At 40.7% G+C, this 18,377-nt stretch overlaps 1 protein-coding gene across 5 annotated transcripts in view; it reads right to left on the bottom strand.

The window, feature by feature from the left end:
- The window catches only part of CLTCL1 (clathrin heavy chain like 1), a 36,657-nt gene extending 18,551 nt beyond the window's left edge, over positions 1-18,106 (bottom strand). For 3 of the 5 annotated variants that reach the window (XM_009280903.2, XM_019472500.1, XM_019472503.1), the window contains exons 1-9: positions 10,083-10,291; positions 5,630-5,898; positions 5,199-5,360; positions 4,274-4,387; positions 2,796-2,969; positions 2,322-2,519; positions 1,753-1,953; positions 1,477-1,629; positions 726-848 (exon numbers count right to left, since the gene is read on the bottom strand). In XM_009280903.2, coding sequence (XP_009279178.1) covers positions 726-848; positions 1,477-1,629; positions 1,753-1,953; positions 2,322-2,519; positions 2,796-2,969; positions 4,274-4,387; positions 5,199-5,360; positions 5,630-5,898; positions 10,083-10,239 — 1,551 coding nt within the window. In that variant the 5' untranslated portion in view covers positions 10,240-10,291. Of the gene's footprint in view, positions 1-725; positions 849-1,476; positions 1,630-1,752; positions 1,954-2,321; positions 2,520-2,795; positions 2,970-4,273; positions 4,388-5,198; positions 5,361-5,629; positions 5,899-10,082; positions 10,292-18,074 lie in introns of those variants that run through there. The other 2 variants (XM_019472508.1, XM_009280910.2) reach the window with 2 other exon arrangements.
- Between the last annotated feature and the right edge of the window lie 271 nt (positions 18,107-18,377).

The following is an 18,377-nucleotide window of genomic DNA, read 5'->3' as shown; positions in this document are numbered from 1 at the left end:
CTACATACACTCATGCACATTTATCTGTATATACTAATGGCCTGGCTAGAAGGCTGAAAAGGCAGCTCATCACAGCACCTAGCATGCTATACTCCCTTTGTTTTCACAGGATTACTTCCATGGTAATAGAGAGAAGTTTCACGCTTTGTTTTCTTTTTCTCTAGAATGTAAGCAGCACATTACTGTGAGCTATTATGCCAGATTTTGCTACCCACTCTAGTTTTAACACAGCATGCAAATCCCATCCCTTCTCTCTTGTTGGGATAGTTGCTATAAGAAAAGCTAAGACTTTTTCTAAGTAGCTTCAATTATTTAATAATGCAAGTTGTTGCCTTGTTTCTCTGTCCATTTAACCAGAAGTGGCCACTAGCAGCCAGCACTCAACTTCGGTTTATTTGTTCATCTTCCTGGAAATTCTCTGCATGGAAGGAGTTAACATATGCTCCATTAAAGCCAACAGTAGGACAGTAACACTCTACTGCTTAGACTAAGACTGTGGCAGATTCACTATCAATATTACAGTAATAAGCCAGAAAGCTTCCACAAGAACTTGAGAGCACACTTGCCTCTAAAGACTTAATGGTAACCAAACTTGACTAGAATAGTTTAGTCACTTTTGTAACCAAGCCAACTAGAGACCTGAACTGGCCTTACCAGTCCCCAAAATGGTACTATGCTATTACCTCTGTCTAGAAAGAGACCAGTACTCTTGTTGTAGGCATCACCTGGTTAATGTTAGCCAGTGGCTCCTCATCCTGTACCAGCATCTGAGAGAACTGCAGGCCTTGCTCTGGACTGACTCTCATCACACTTCTCAGTAAGAAGATCCAGTCCGGGGTATAGCCAACCTAGAGATTTCAGAGACAGTCACGCAATGTCTGGGAAGCTTTACACATCTTTTAAGCCTTCAGATTCTTTAGCACAGTCACTATGAACTGCTGTGAGGTTGCCATGCCCATCCCCCATCTTCCAGGAATTCTCAGACAAAAGCATTGCTTGTCTGTTGACACAGAAATTTGGTATTCACCTACTTAGTAACTGAACTTGCACCAGGGCATTTCTCTTGCTAGGTAAGGAAACTGCTAGGAACAAGTCTTTCAACACTCTTAAGGCACTATCTATCAAGTAAGATCCTAAACTTACATGTGGACATCAAGCAAGTTGTTTTGTAATCCATCCAAAAATGTGTCTTATGAATTTAGGAAGAATCTTATCTTTACTCTCTAGAATAAGCTTCAGCCAGTCCATTAATTTGGTAGTACAAAGTTCTGGATGTTCTGAATTTAAGTTTTTGCAGACTGCTCAGACCTTAGTCATATGCTATGATTTGCACTATGACAATGAAGAAAACGCTGTTTCTCAATCTTACCTACTTATCAGTTTTAAGTGACAGGAATCAAAGTTATCTCATGGAAGATAGCTTGAGAATGTACACATTAAAGATAGAGTCTAGCAGTTTGTGATAAACAACTTTACCTTTTTAGCATATAGCACTATTTTCTGGAATTGACCAGTTTCAGCAAAGCACTGAATCACTTTGTTTGGCACATTAGCACGAAGATAGACACTGAGTGCAAGGGTTGGGTCAGCTGTCTTCACCAAGTCTCCCAGCTCCTCTGAGCACTCCAGCTGAAGTCAGAAGTAGTATTTTGTCAAGCAGAATAATTCAGAGATGTAGTATCAACAAAAGTATTTTTCACACTCAATTGTTACAAGGCAACAGAATTAAGCTAGTGTCATGATCAAGCCTACCTTGTCTTCCTTCAGCCACTTCTCCAGAAGCTGCTTGCGGCCCTGCTGTAGGACAGGGCGACAAAGCTCCAGAGACTCAAACTTGTTCAGCTGTCCCTGGTCAAGCAATATTCCAAAGTACTGGAGCAGGGGAGAGGCCTGCCCAGGCTGAGCTGGTACACTCTGGAACTTCCTGATTGTATCACTGGTACGTAGAATTCCCTGAAGAGGCATAAGATAGAGAGAAGCAATGTTTAATTAGCGAAGGCTGAATAGTATTAGTCAAAAAACAGGTGTTAAGCTATACACTGAAGCATCTACTCTTAAGCCTCCAGGGTGGAGATCTTCAAACCAATGACATTCTAGAAAGAAGTCAGTGGCCACAGTAAGTCCAGTCTACGGTTGGAAAAGTATAGCAGATGCTCTTTTATGGAATACAGGAGAATATATTAGTCAGAACAACAACCAAATTGCAGAGAACTAAGGCTAGTATTGCAGCACTTTAGTTTTTGAATGTCAAGTACTGAAATGAGAGTGAGCTAAGCAAGTCCACTAAGCTAAGGCAAATCCCCATGACTTCTAAGCTTTACCTTTGGTGCAGATGCAGCTACTTTAGCAGCATCTGCATAGCTTCCTTGAGCAAACAGTGTGTTGAACTTCCTGGCAAATAATTCCTCTGCCCCAGCTAGATTACTACGTATAGCCATACGCAGTCCCAGGTCAGGATTCTGGAGAACATTCGTAGCATAGTTCACTATGTTGTCTTCCTCAACACATACAGAAAGCACCTGGAAAGGACAAAAGGTATACTGAGGAGTACTATCCTTTCCACAACTACCATAAAATACAGCAACCAAATGGCTATGCAGCCTATCACTGAAGTAGTAGATTAAAGAAAACAAGTCCCTCCCCAAGCAGTTCAGTACTAGGAGAGGTTAAAAGCTGACTAATCAAATAGTTACTTGCTCCCTTCTACAAGATTTGTTGCATCAAGTCACTCATTAGGTTTGTTACATTCCATCTGAGCTTTAGAGGGCTCAAAAACAGAATGTGGGATTTGTTACCTGTCCTTTTTTGTTTACACCAATAATGCCTGAGGTAGGTTCATGAGGAGCTGTGACAAAGATAGTATCAGCACTAATACGGTTCATGTAGATGCACACTCCAGACTCCAAGTCATACATATGAATATATCCATACTTTGTGATCAGGTAGATAACACCATGCTTAATTCCAATCTGCCAAAAGATGAGATTTTATTAGTCAAGACTAAGACTGTAACAGTTAAGACAGCTGCCTTTAGTCTAGTCACAAGACAGTACTGCAGTGACATGCCTTTGCACTGACACTAATAACAAATATAGCTTCAGGCTTCTTCCTTACTGACTTAAAGCAATGAACAGCTTTGCTGGCCATTTGGAGCCATAGCTCCACTGAATAGAGAGGTTGAAGGGAAATTAAAATTCATCTGCAGCAAAGGACATACTCCTCATCCTAATGAGCCAGGCTGAGGGAGAAAGTTTGGGCATAATTAGCATTCTAGTGTAGATATGCCAGTACAAGTTCTGTTCAGAAATATTAATGAGAGAATCTCACTCTCTTCCGAGAAGGCCTACCCAAAGCACCAGCAGAACCTAAAGCAAGCTCAGCTACTGAATACTCCAGTTTACCTGTCAAGTCACTTAAACTGGGGAGGCTTTCAAGCCAAAATGGTCTTCAGACAAAGAAGTACTTTCACTTTGGAACAAGTCTTCATATGTTTTGTTAACTAAGCCTCAAACTGAAGTACAGAGCCACATGAATCCTGCCATGTAGACAGCTTGCTTTGCTTACCCTAGTTTAAGGCATCTCTTGGTTCATTTATGAAGCTGGTCTATTAGACTGGGCAGCAGTTGCATGCTCTGAGATAGTTTGCTTTTATTACACAATTTCTGTCCCACAGACATGCTAAGTGAAGTTTGGTCTGTCAAGGCAACCAGCTATGTTGTCTCCTAAAGAACCTCCCATTAATGTCCCAAATTGCCTTTTCTGTGCTGCTACTACAGGAGGTATGCTGATATAGGACTCCCCACTCCATTTGTCTCTTATGGGGACATGCACTGTACATGAAACACCACTTTCACGTGAAGCTACATCAAGCACCATAACATTCTTATCTAGAACTCTGAACATTAGTAGGAAGTTCAATAGCCAAAGCAATGTTAGAGACATTCTACCAGAAGACACTATTGAGGGGTTTTTTGGGTCTGATTTTGTGTTGTTGTTGGGGGTTTTTTTGGTAGGTGTTTTGTTGGGGCTTTGTTTTCTTTTTTTTCTAAATACAACCTTAAGTTGACATATCTGGACAAATACTGGAACAGCCTGTATATTTGTGTTTGAGTTACTGTTTTAATGTCCAGACTACCTCCCACAAATCTATTAACACCCCTCCCAGAACTAGGAGGAATGACAGCAAAGCACTAGCAGAAAGCATTCTTTACAACAGAGATGGCAGCTACTTGCCAGGCTATAAAGTTGATTTTTTGGGGGATCAAACATTTACCTGCATTGCCACAGGAAAGTCTGTCTGTGCCTCAGGTGGGAAAAACACATCAACAGCTTTCTTAACAAATGGCTGATTTCCAGTAGCTGGCTGACCTACTTCAATTATGTGTAGCTAGGAAGAAAAGAGTACATGTCACAAGATTGCCTGCAAGTACAGCCTCATGAAAGAGGTTCCTCTCTTCAGATATGCTACTGAAGTCATCTGCCACACTTGGCTGATGAATATCTGCCCAATCCTGAACCAATAAAGTCTGGGGAGCTGTGCTCCAGATATTTATCAGAGGGACAAGTTTTCCAGAACTTGATAAAGTAAAAACCAGGAAAAACTAAAAAAGATAAAAGAAAAAACCCATGCTTTCTATGAAAGCAGACTGTACTTCCACTCAAGACAACTTGTTCAAGATGTTTTGAGCGAGACTTGTCAATTCATCAACAATTTGTGCAGGGTAAGACTAGAAAGCTGAAGACATTTTAGTGTTACCTTAGCTCTTTACAGACTGCTCAGCAGTTGTAGCTTATTCAACTGCTACTGAATTCCACTATCAGTTTGATGCAAGCAATGTACCTATAGCACTAAGGTTTATCTAGTCTCTTTCTGTACTGGATTCAAGATGTAAGAGGCTGCTTAATGACTTAACTTCATACACACAGAACACCACGTGGGCATAAATTGATGCTTTAACACTCTGAGCTCAGTTCTCATTGCATCTACATTTGTTCTTATGTTTAAGTTTCACCCAAGCAACTCTTTTTGCAGTTTCTATCCTACTGAAAGAAAGCATTTTGATGCTGACCAAGTATGCTGCACACATGGTTCCCAAGCTGTTCTTCAGAGAGCATACACTAGAACTTCAGTGATCACATGGTTTATTAGTACCAAGTTTTGCTACAGCAGAACAGGAAAACAGTTGCAGAGACTTTACCTTGCCCCCTGCAGGACTCCTCACAGCAAAACAGAAGAGGGTAGAAGGTTTGGCATTTCCCTCTATTTTGAATTCTGCAAAAGCTGCTGCATGGCCCTCTATAGGTTGGGAGACTTTTCTATCAACTGAGTACAGCTGCATTGCACCAACCACACGATTTTGCTAGAAAAAATAAAAAAGGTCAGCTTTTAGAGATAAGAGTTCAAACGTTTATAGCAAGACCTTTGGGACAGTAAACTAAAAAGCAGCAAATGCCTCAGCCCCTCCTCCAACACTTTAGTCACATTAAAGGTCAGGTCATTCCTACACAAAAGTTTTTTCAATTTTTAATGTACAGAAACCAAAGTTAAGAAACTATAACAGCTATTAAGTGAAGTGGGACCACAGCTCTCCCGATTGTTTTCATAGCATGCTATTTCCAGGTAACTTACCTGTGCTGAAATTCCTATCAGCAGCAGCCATTTTTGGTGTTCATCTGTTCTGTAATTAATGATTTGGCAGCCCGCAAGACTAGCATGCCTGTCAAACATCTTTTGGGGTTGCGATTCTCCCTCCATGCTCCAGTGGTAGACTGCTGTCTCTGTCACCAAGGCAACTGTATTCACAGATATCCATTTCCAGAAGATCACTTCCTCTGCCATCGTGTGGGCTTTCATTTTACTTTTCATCTCAATGTTAAAGATCTGAAGTGTTTTCCCAGCTAGTATGACAAAACCCAAGAAACATCATAGATAGATCACCACAACGGCCATCCTGTAGTCTGCCTATTTACAAGCACCCTGTTTAACCCACTATTCCAGTGATGTTACAGACAGGGTTAGTGTCCTGTCACATCTGAGTCTCCTTTGATACTTGACTCATATCAAACAGAATCCCCTCCCCATCCCCAACACCTCTACCATCCCTGAAGCAAAAAGTCTACTTCTTATGGACACCTACATGGACATTCCAACAACTGACAAGCATAGACATTTTAATTAACTATAAGCTGTAGTTAAGAGTCTAAGCCACAGAGCTTGTGTAAACTCCAGTTTAGGTAGCAGCACTGGTATACCAGTTATAGGTGTCTAGTAGATGTCATGCAGTATAATTAATAGAAAGAATGGTTCCAGTTTGTGTCAATTTAGTAGCTGCTTGTAGATGACCTGGACTGAGTCCAACAGCACAAGATTTGCAACAGCTCTTGATAGCCAGAGACCACAGCTTCCATTCTATTTTTCCATTGAACAAACTGTGCACTTAACTAGGAGATGGATGGGCCCTGTACAATGGTAATACAACAAGTGCCTATTGAAGAGGCCAGTCAAAAGTTCAGGAAGATTATAGAAAGGTTTGGAGCTTTAGTTCCAGTTAAGGTTACTGCTTCATTATTTAGGTAACTATATTACAGGTTTAAGCTTAACTTTAGCATTCCTTTTAACTACTAGAAGCAGCTAGTAAAGACAGACTTAAAACTAATGTTAATTGAACCGACCTATAAGGAATAAGGAACTCTATTCCTTTCAGGAAGTCAAGTGATGTTTTACCTCACTGCAGATGAGACAACTCGGCTCTAGGAATATTGTTTTCTGTTCACAAGACACCCACTCAGACTGCTAGAGTATTGGCTTGTAATGCCGTTATTTCTAGCCACATTTCAGAAGTGTTTTCCCTGCTAGTAACACTTCTGACTGTCAAACTGGTAGATGTTCCTTCTACTGGGAAGTTTTGATAGACAAAGGCTGCTGGCCACTGAGGAATTGTTTTCAAGAGATACTAACCCTAAGTTAATATGCATCTGGGACTGCTCTATAATGTTTTAGCATAATTTATACAGTAAATTGATCATATTAGTTTAATGCAGTGCCAAGACAACACACAACTTCAGAGCTACCGCATGCAGCATTTATGCTCCCTGGATTAACTGCATAAAGAACCGTTAACCTGATCAACTAGTTCCTAGAACAGCTTGCTAGCTTTCCTGGGACCAAAAGGAGCCTATTTCTGATCACCTTGCTCTGCACATGCAGTTACTGTATTATACAAATGCAATAAGCCCAGGCCTAATGCCAGCTATAAACTGATAGTTGGAAACAGCATATTTACTGTATTGGACAACAATTTGTCCAGCAGTGGACTGGTGCTATCAAGGGAATGATTTTGGAACTTCCACAGCATGCAGCCTCGCATGCAGAAGGCAGACAAGTAGTTCTGGAAGGGCTCTAGTCACCATCTAAACAGGAATACCAATATGTGCACACAGAAACTGCTCTCAAAGCCAGTCTTCCTGAAAAGGAAGCAGGATGTCCTTCCTAGTTTTAAGAACATAGAAGAAACAGATAAGCTACTAAAACGAGCTACAAGCTCATGCTTGTTTATTTTCTAGACTAAGTTTGACTGCTGCGTTACAGTTGGAAACTGCTTTAGAAGCTTCATCAGGCAGCTAGCTCTGGATGTTGGGTGCCACAGGAGCCATAGCAATACAATTTCTTAAGTGTGGCAACATAAATTCAAACTTCAGGACTAAACTGTAATTAAACTACAAAAAATCCATTATTTGGATTAAGAGAGCTCAGAACCTGCTATAAAGTCATAGTGAGGGCAAGTGTGAATGAGTCTTATATCTACTTGAATGCTTTCTTAGGCCAAGATCTAAGACAAAGAGCCAGACTCTAACATAAGTTTTTCTGATCAAGCTACCAGACTGATCAGTCTACTTAAGACTATTCTCTACAGGTGTAGTCAAGTAACTTGTGGGTTTTTTTGAACACTAGCACAGGAATTTACATTTCAGTTCACTGGAGCATGAAGTTTCTCCGTTCCACAAAGAATGGAAGCACCCCTGAGTGCTGCATTCTCCACTTACACCAACTGGGGAGTACTCTCAGTACAGAGCAAAGCAAGAGAATCATGAACACAAGGACAAAGCATAAATCTCAGTACACCAGGAGAATGCCACATGCAATCCAGAAATGAAATTGATTTAAACTGGAATACAGTATGCACAAGAACTATTTCATTTCTTTTTCTGAGGGTGGCTTTGTATGTTTATTGCTCAATAATCCTCAGATTATGAGCAACTCCCAATCATGGCACACTGAGTCACAATATGCAACAGTTTTGACTACTGAAGCCTCAGACAATCAGCAGGGAAAGTCTGGAGTGACAGACTGACTTAAACCACGTCTTCAGTGCCGTTCACTGCAGTTCTGCTGGTTATTGTAGGTAACAACATATTGGTTAGGTAGCTCTCTTCATCCTCTTTTCTACCCAACCTTTTGGTCATTAGATTATTGATAGAAGAAGAGATCATTAAGTTTACAATACCTAACAATACAACTTCGCATGTCAATGTGACATCATCCACTCAACCTCATCTGTTCAGAGGACAAGCTTATTCACTCTGCATGGACAGAACGATACTCCTTTTGAGCAAGTCTTAATGCTGGCAAGAATAAAGCTATATTCTTTGAAGCTGATGATAATCCTTTTAGTTAGTATGTTAGTTTTAAAACCAGATTATATAGTTTCTTTTAAGAGCTAGATGAAGCTCTGCTAGTGTAGAGAAGGCACTTTCCTTGCCAATATGGTTTGTTTAAAGGGGTCCAAGACTAAGGACAGTGAACTCTTAACAGATCTGAAATTATTTTTTCATTGTTACCTTTACCCACACCCCAGGTAAGGCAGTCCTTTGCAAGATGTATAAGCATCTTGGCCAAATCACAGATTCAGCTGAAGTCAAGCATTAACAAATTAGTTTTCCCCTAATGTTGGTATAAGCCTGAGATCAAAGACAAGAAGTTACAGGTTTTGTGCCAGTTCTGAGGACAGTTATTTCTTGGACCCCTAAGTAATTTCACCATGATTTTTCACAATAAAAAACACACTTAGGCAGAAATGAATAGCACACAGGACATGCTAACAGAGGTCTCTCATAAAAATATTGCAACTTGGTTTTGTCTATTAACTGTACTTCCATCATACACACACACACACACATTAAGAACACATACTTCTCCTTCACTTGGTACAGTCAATAGTCAAAGCAGCCAAATGGTTAGCAACAAGCCAATGGAGAATGTTTTCACTATAATACCAGTTGAGGATTAAGATCCCCCACCTGGCTATGAAATGAACTGTCAAATGGCTACCTTAAAGTTCAGTACTTTTTATGAGATTAGACCATTCTGTACTACCGAACATGAAATGTCATGACAAAGTTCACTCACCATCTGTTTAGATAAGATGCAGGAAGAAAAGTACATAGTCAGTAACAATTATTGAGATTAAATACCAGAAGTTGGTCATTTAAGAAAAGAGCCAGAGATGTATTAAAATTATTTCTTTGAGCTCAGAGTGCTACTTAAAGGCAGTATCAACACCACAGGTACTTGTAAGCAGAGGTCTTCTATCTGCAAGGTCTCATGATTGCCCAATTTAACATGCTTGTACATTCAGACTTTAACAGTTACTGGCCATCCTTATGAATTTTTCTTGGTATCTAATAAGCTCCTCAGAGCTACAAGAAAGGGCCAGGACAGAGCAGAGAGTAACAATGGTTTTACACCCCTATTCGTCTTTACAAGTGTTCGTCTTTACAAGTGTCCATTATGTTTACAACATCTGTCTAAACGGAAAGTATACCATATGTTGACCTGGTCCTCAGTGAGAATAGGAGGCTGCAGTGCCAAGCCCAAGGATCTCACACCTACTTGGAGGCAAATCATCCAAAGATTACTGAAAAATCCACTACCAAAAATACAGCATGCAAGTTCAGGCAAGAATTCTTATCCTCATATACATTCTTCTTAGAAAGTTTACATAAATCTTCAGCTTAAGAGCATACATAAGCAGTAATACAGCTAAACAGTAGGTTTCATACTGCAATAATAAAGGGTTACTCACCTTTTAGCGCAATTACTTTAGAGGCTGGATTCATGATGGCACTTTCGGCAGAAATTGGACGTCTGATGGGTGTTGTTGGATCGCTCATGTCAATTATCACTACTTGTGCCTGCTCTCCCACTTTTTCCCTGATGCAGATGAACTTGTCAGATTCCATTGTTAGGGTACTGAATCCAATGTTTGCTGGGTTAATGCCCAAATTTTGGAGCTAGAAAGACAGAAGAGAGTGCTTTATTATCCTTCCTATGTTGAAGGTCTAACTCAAGCCTCTATGTTTAAAGTCTCCTCCAGAAGGAAATGCAAGACTGGCATATTTCTCTGACAAGAGGGTATATATGGAACTACGATTTATCTTCTGATTCTCTTTGTTCCATAGGTAAAGAACTACACAACTCTCAGTATTCAAGTCCTAAAGACATTTCAAAGTTGTGTTATTGATGCAAACTAAAAAGAGTTAACTTAAGCATTTATTGCTTAACCTGGTTCTAGTAATGTGATAGGTTGTATACTATCAGTAGCATCACTACTGTAGATTTAGCAAGGCTGGTAAATTTGATAGTAAAAACTTAAGTGGCAGGACTACAACATACAGCATCGGTGGGTCTTATGGAAAGAACCAATTACCCTTATGCAACCCACTCTTAGCAACATTATGGAATGAAATCTACATGCAGGTCTCAAATGGCCTATTTTTACAAGTTGACTTCTTCAACTTGCTTCTTAGAATCGAATTCTTACCAGTGAAAGCTAAGAAAGATGTGTTAAAATAATCAGTCATTCCATCTCTTGTTGCCCAAGATATCACGCCATTTGGCTCAACAACAAAGGCAGGGTTTTCAGTGCAGGCCCCCTCCAGCCTTACATCCAACTCTCGAAACATAACTTGTGCTCAATCACATGACAGTAGGTACAAAGCAGTTACTCTTAATGTAACTTCAAGTCATTTTGTGCCACTGAACAGACTGCCCTAGAAGATGGCTATTTCCCATTTTCATCTTTTTGTGTTAACTTTGTTTCCATTCACTTCCAATTTCAGGTTAACAGGAGGAGGTGGCAGTGAATGAGCATCATTGTTTCAGTTGGTCTGCAGTAAATCCGATTTACCTATGCAGCACACCCCAGCTTGGTATGTATGCAAGCTGCATTTTATGTAACAGTAACTGTGACAAGCCTGAGCACCTGCTTTGTGCCCCAAAGCAATGTTTTTCAAGCAGAGGAACTGTATCAGCTTCACTGAGGCTTCTTAAGGGATTAACCTATACTGCTTTTCCGCACACTGCAAGTGAAAGATGACTGCCCTCAAGGAGACAGGATAGAAACTACCACTAGCATCACTGAGTCATTAGACTCCTTTGATACATACCACCAGGACCTTCATACAATAGACTAAACCCCTTGGGCAACAAGTCCCATGATGGTGTCACAAACTGCTTTAGTGTGTTTTGATCTGGCTGATCATGGCTTGTTACAGCTTCTGTAAAGCTACTCACTAAATCATAAATTGGGTATGTAACAGAGATACCTAGAAGCGTGGTGTGCCAGGACTGTGCCCAAGAATGTCTCAGGAATTTTTTGTTTTCTGTTCAGCTTACTAATGAAGAGCTATTCAGCTCAGTAACTGCTAATCTCGACATACTCAAGTTTCAGTGATGCAATACAAGCCAAATGAATGCATGGGTGAAAAGACATTTACTCCCTCCCGCAAGTGTGTCTCAGCAAAACTGAGACCCATTCAGCTAACACCTCACTTCATAGGTAAGTTCTTCAACACACACTAGTAAACTTCAGTAGGTGACATTCATTCCAAAAGAGAATCAAAGTTTAGGCACAAGAACATCAGAAGCTGCTTGCAGCTAGACTTTTGAAAACAAGTCCACTGGGCATACGACTATTACAAGCTTCTGTGTCAGCAGGGAAAGAAGTTCCCATATCAAGACAACTCATGTGCTTTTCATATGTAATGCAGTAAGTTTTAGTACCCAATAAACATCCAAGTTGTAGCTCCATCAACTTCTGTGACCTTGAACAACAGAGGAATAAATGACAGGCTCTTAATTCCACTCTTCTTGGTCACATGCTCTAGACCAGACCACATCCACTTATTGTGACAAATTACATGTTCATGTAGTAGACACTTGAGCACTTCAAGGTTGAGCATGATCCAAGTCCATCTACCAACAGAGTACAGTCCATTCTAAGAGTGATTAAGTGTCACAAGAGTGGTCAAGAGATTTAACTGAAGCATAGCCAAGTTCCTAACTTGATCTAATTAATGCAAACTCAGATGTATTTCTAGAGTACTGAAGTAGAAACACAGCCTCTTCAAGGTCTCTTCTCAATTACTGTGCTTCAGCTTGACCCACTCTTCAAGAGACAGCCCCTGGCCACTCATTCTGCATGATGAGAATCTTGAGGCATTAGCCTGCTTGAAGTTCAGCTTTAAGCCCAAGGTTATTCACTCCAAAATCTGGTCCATGTTGAAGAACAACACTTTGGGTATCTTCACTAAGATAAGTAAGATTTTGCATCAAGTTCTGGTATTAAGATTTCCGGTTTTAACTGTTATAAAATCTAGCAAAGCTTTCAGAAAATGTAATGTTAAATTATGCCTGAGTATCACTGCTATCCTTATTATTAGGGAAGTCAGTCACATCTTTGAAAGGCAAAATGTCAGTACTTCCTAAAGGATGGTCATGTGAATACTGCAAGCCTCAGTGAATGATGATAATACTTCACATTTTAGCAGTCTGAAAACACTGAAGACTGTTCCTGCCATCAGGGGAGTGATAAGTATCTTCATCAGATCATACATGTTCCTGTAACACGGAACAGTGTAAGAGGCATACTCCTTAGGACTATACATAGGAACATGAGCAGAATCCCTTTACCGCCAAATAAAGGGACATTAGCCAGCATTGCTTCTGTCCTGGATGGGACAAACCTGCCAAGACAATCTGGACCATGTTGTTCTAAAGCACCTTCACCCCTTCCTCAAGCACAGAATTAAGAAAACTTTATTAAGGAGGTAGCAAGCATTTAGCTATATATCTTAAGAGGCCTCAGGTGAAGATGCTACAGGTAATTACTGAAGTTTGTATATATTAACTAGAGATTTTGCAGTTTATTTTCATAAAGGAGTGAACATCAGGCCTCTCAATTGCTACTAAATTTTCATTTTTTATTATGCTTCTTAGGCAAGCAGTACTCTCAAACTAAGGTTGCCTTCTTCTGAAAAGAAGGATTCAATATTACAAAGTCATTCCAGAGACATTTACTATGGGGATAGCCTCCTTCCATGATTTCACCCCACGCTTTACTTTTGGGTAATCCAGTGAAACTCCACCAAGCACCCCCATGTAGGTTACTGTAAGCCTCACCGTACAGAAAAGGATAACATTCTGTTCTACAAGTAACAGCCTAATGCCCCTCCTACCCTTTCATGCCCTAACGCCCATTATCTACATGTACAGTGTAGAACTATCTTCACTATCAGGCTGAATGAAACAAAGATTTTTGCTTCATCGATATCTACTATTACTGCAGGCTGGATCAGATACCAAGCTTACTTTTAAGCATCTTACAGACACTGAGAACTTACTGATTAGCCTGAGATGTATTATTTGATTCCCAACCTGAATGAATATACACAAGTCCTACACTTTGGATGAAATACAACTATTAATCAGATTTAGTCTTTCCCCATTCTACTTTACTGACATGGTACCATTTGCTAAGAAATGGAGCTGAGCTGTTTTTACACAAGAGTTCTACTAAATATTGGGCTTTCTAATGCATTTCCCTTTCTGTGGAGTGCAGTGATCCAGACTGAGCCAGCACAGACCAATGCAGACGCTGACACTACCAGTCTTCAAACTAAGTCCATTTCTCTAATGGGAAATACTTAAGCCTAACTTACTTTCCATTCAATACTAACACTTCAATACTTGGGACCTACCACCAGTTAAATGCTGGAGTCAGAAGAACGCTGAATTTAAGATCGCTCCATGGTTCAGTAAATATCCCATTTCAGCTTTATGCCACACAGGTCTAGTGGAAATGCTTTTTAGAGGTGATCAGCTATTGTTTTTTAAGTCCATTAGAAAAGAGTAAGGCTTGGACAGAGGCTATAGGTATCCAAATATTAAAAACTGCCTGCTAAAAGCTCTGTAAGCACATATCATTTTAAGCATAATACAAACCAAGAACGCAGTAATACAATTTCTCAGAACTCTTTTACTCGTGTGACTATATAACGTTATAATCATGCTCAATAAGGATCTGTACATAGTTATTGAACATCCCCTCTCAATTGCCCACCCTCACCTCCTCTCCTGCTATAGTTCCCATCTTGACAGGTGAGGGAAATCAAGGAAGTATGCAAGAGCTGAAACATGCAAGACCACCAGCTCACAGGTTTTAGTTGCAGTTGCAATTAGGCTTTCATCTTAAATGACAGTTACCCCCTACACAAAAATCTGTTCTTGTATGTCTGTGATGAGGATTAGATCATTCTATTGAATGAGTCTCCCTACCACATGTAGGGCACTCTTCAATCCAGTGAGCAAATATGGTCTCTTCAACACTAAATAGCTGTCAAGTCATGATACTTAGCCCTACCTTTTGAATACAAGTCCAAAAAGTCATTTACAGCTTGTGAATATCCTGAGTGCTTTTAAGTCCACATGTCTAGCCAAAGCAAACTCAACTTCAGCTCAGTCATGCCTATTGCACAACAGACAGTAATTCTTAACAAGACATCTCAGACTATCCAAATAGAAAGTGTTTTTGTCCAGAAAATGACAGAAGTAAATCTACATCCTTTATGTTTAAAACCAGGATACACCTTAGCTTCTCACTGCTGCACCAAGATGCATAAAACTTATGCCTCAAGAGCATGTCATGCACACAAATTTTTTCACATCAGTTGGCTGTGCTCAAGAGCCTGTATTATTCAACAGAAAGCAGAACCCTGTCTACAGATCCAAGTGTCTATCCATCAAGGGATGAAGCTCCCAACCTAGGAACCCGAGACTTTGTATAAGCAACAGCTTTCTCCGCAGGCAAGCAGAGGTTTTTTTGCTAGTGAAAACTGAAAAAAATCAAAAGGGGACAAAGACAAGCTTTTAAGAGCAAACCAATGACTAAGTAAAGGAAAAGTTTAATTTTAGATCAAGAACACTTTGTACACTGAATTCCAGTAGTATTGCTTCCAGTTGATGTACCAGTATATTTAGTCTTTTACAGCATTTCCATTGTAAACTACAATCCCCTTGGAAGAGTTCAATCTGATAAATAATTTACAATTCACTGCTCCAACAGAAGCACTGAAGTTAAGAACCTGATTAAATCACAGTAGCTTAGGTAGAGTGTACTAGTACTTCACTATAGCAGAGCTGACATAGTTTGTACTGCTGCTGCAGCTGGTCAGCCATCAGACAGATAAAAACCAAGTCCTTATCTTATTCCCCTCCCTTGCTATGGGACTTAACTATGATATCCTCTGTGGGAAGAATGAGCAAGATGCAAGTTCTTTATGAATTTGTGAAGACTCATAGCTACAGAGTTCACATCTAAAAACAACTGTTCAATTGCATTAAATGGAGCTAAACAAACAGGAAGACTTGAGTTCATTCTCAGCGTGACTACTACATCAAGGCCTGGATATCTTTCTTTTACTGCAGCTCTTCTCCATCTTTCAGCTCACATGCTTACACAGGACTTAAATATACAAGCTATAACAACTTCAAATTTAACATGCACTGTGACTGGCAGTCACTCCTCCTGCACAGGCTTGGAGCTACAGTTCAGTCAGAAGGATGATCAACATACAGCAAAACGAGCTTCATAAGGAATGTAAACAGTCTGCTGATCTCTAGTACTCCTCCAATTTTACATGGACCAAGATCGCTGTTTCACTTCACACTATCATTTATCCACTTCCAGCTAGAGAGAGTGGGAGAGATCAGTATTTAGCACTGCAACTTATGTTTAGTTTCTCTGGCGAGCACTTTCTACATGCTTCAGTTCTTTTAGTAAAGTACATACAACTGTCCTGGGAAGACTCTGAACTTAAGTGAAATAATGTTTCATCAGCAACAGGCTGAATTTGGAATTGAGAAATTATAGCGCTAACAGTTATTCTAACTACCTAAAGCCATGTAAGGTATAAAGAGTACACAGATTGACTTAAGGTACAGAAAGATTTAATGTAGGATCACTGAAACACAGCACAATTATAAGGAATTGTAACATTTTTGGATTTATCATCATAAAGCAGCGTACTAGATCTGTTACGCTTATTTTAAATATGGCAATTTAACTGTAGCCAAGCCAATTTCTTGAAAGTAATGTGGGGAGGGGAAAAGACATTAAGCTGATAAAGCTAAATATGGGTGACAGTGAAACATTATAAAGAGGAGTGAAGGCCTAATCTTTTCATGAATTCCCTACCAGTCAACAATAAGCAGCATGTAAACATCTAGAGTAATGAATAAATGATACAACACATAGTATTAAGTTAGAGCTGATAAAACTGTACTGCAGATATCCAGCCAGAGCAAACACTACCAGTTCCCACATTCCTTCTGATTTCCCTCCCCATTTATCCCACCATGTAGAGACAACTGCAGAAGCAGCACTGAGGAGGCTGACTGCATTCCTACTCCCAGCTACTACTAATCTCAATTTCTCTTTAGTAGAGTACTGCTTTGGAGCTACTGCACTCAAACTGGGGGGAGAAGCAAGAGTGAGTGAATCCTGAAGAAGAGTTTGGTCCTACTTGTTAGCGGCAGGGGTCCCAAGGTTTCCCCCACTCCTCTATGCAGCCTCCATGCTGGGGAAGAGTCCCTCAAGCACAGGTTTAGTCCTTTCAATAAGATCAAATTATTTAAGAGCAAAAGCAGGTGGTAGCAAAAAATAGAATATGACTTCAATCAACGTTGAGAAGTTGCTAGCCCCCCACCCAAAACAGAAGTACTATAATGCTTATATTGGCAGTGTTACAAGACACACAACACTAGCCATCACAGAAACAGTCATTTAATATGCAAAGCAGCACATTACATCTATGACATATTAACTGTGATGTTCTCCCGTCATTATTGTATAGACCAAATACAATCAGCAGGATTGGTTATGTTTGCTAGTTTTAAATTGTAAGAACTATATGCTTCTTTCTAAGGAGAGTCTGACATCGAAAATGCTTTGATCCCAAGTTTCTTACTCAGACAGCTGTACTGTAGCTCTCAGGAATTCATCCGAGTTTACTACAATCACCGCTATACTGGACATTGAGGGGGGGCGGGGAGAGAAGTGACAGTATAATTCTTCTTCACTATGTTAAACTCTTAACCCATGACAACTCTGAGGAGACAGGTGTGGCTGCTCCCGTGGGCACAGAGATTAGATATGTCTGGAGTTCGCTAGCCCTATTACTGTTTCTCAGGCTAGGGCTTCTTCTGGAGTGACCAAAACAGTTCTTCCAGTCAAGCAGAAGAATGCTTCCCAAGAGGAGCTGGAAGTGGCAATAACCTTTTTCCAAGCTGAAATGCTTGAAGTGGCACACAGTCCACACTGATGGATGATACCCACTTCATATTTTGAAATGGATGCCCGATTTGACAGAAAGGGGCGGTACAGAGACAGAAGGATGACTTGCCAAGTCCACTTCCTGTTCTCTCATTCATTTAGCAAATTCCTTTAATTCCTGCCTTAAACTGCATGTTCAGAGACCGCTGTTCTCTCACTCCATTTACAACCCTCCCTCACCACCAGTTCACAAGGAAACAGATAAACCGGTTTGTCTGTGCTGCATCCATTAGTCATGGATCTTTTCCAACGCTGGCATTATGGTTTTCACAGGCTATTAAGAACAGAACTATGTCATTTTTAGGGAGGGGGTTGTTTTTTTTTTTTTAGTATTGTTATGTTTGGAAGGAGGGACAGAGGCTGTGCAGCTTCCATGTCCAAATGGTTTCTTGCACCTCATCTCACCAATTTCCTCCCAGTTCGCAGCTGCACAGAAAGAGGTTCCCAGGAATCTCCGCGATCCGGAGGCTGATGGACGTTTAGGTAAAAGAGAAAAGCCTCGATCCCTCTGTAAGATTAAGGCGCCCACCTAAGCTGAGGAGGGGCAGCCCCCACGGTCCCCGGGGCGGGCAGCCCGGCCCCGGCCCGGCGCCTCCCCCTCCCCGGAGCGGGAGGTCCCTCAGGCGGCGAGTGACTCTGCACAAATCGCGGCCGCTCCGCACGCCGCGGAGAGGCAGCCCGGGGGACGGATGGATGGACGGAGGCGGC

This window comes from Aptenodytes forsteri, unplaced genomic scaffold (assembly GCF_000699145.1).
Source record: "Aptenodytes forsteri isolate BGI_AS27 unplaced genomic scaffold, ASM69914v1 Scaffold12, whole genome shotgun sequence".
Taxonomy (NCBI): Eukaryota; Metazoa; Chordata; class Aves; order Sphenisciformes; family Spheniscidae; genus Aptenodytes; species Aptenodytes forsteri.
This window is presented reverse-complemented; position numbering and strand designations above follow the sequence as displayed.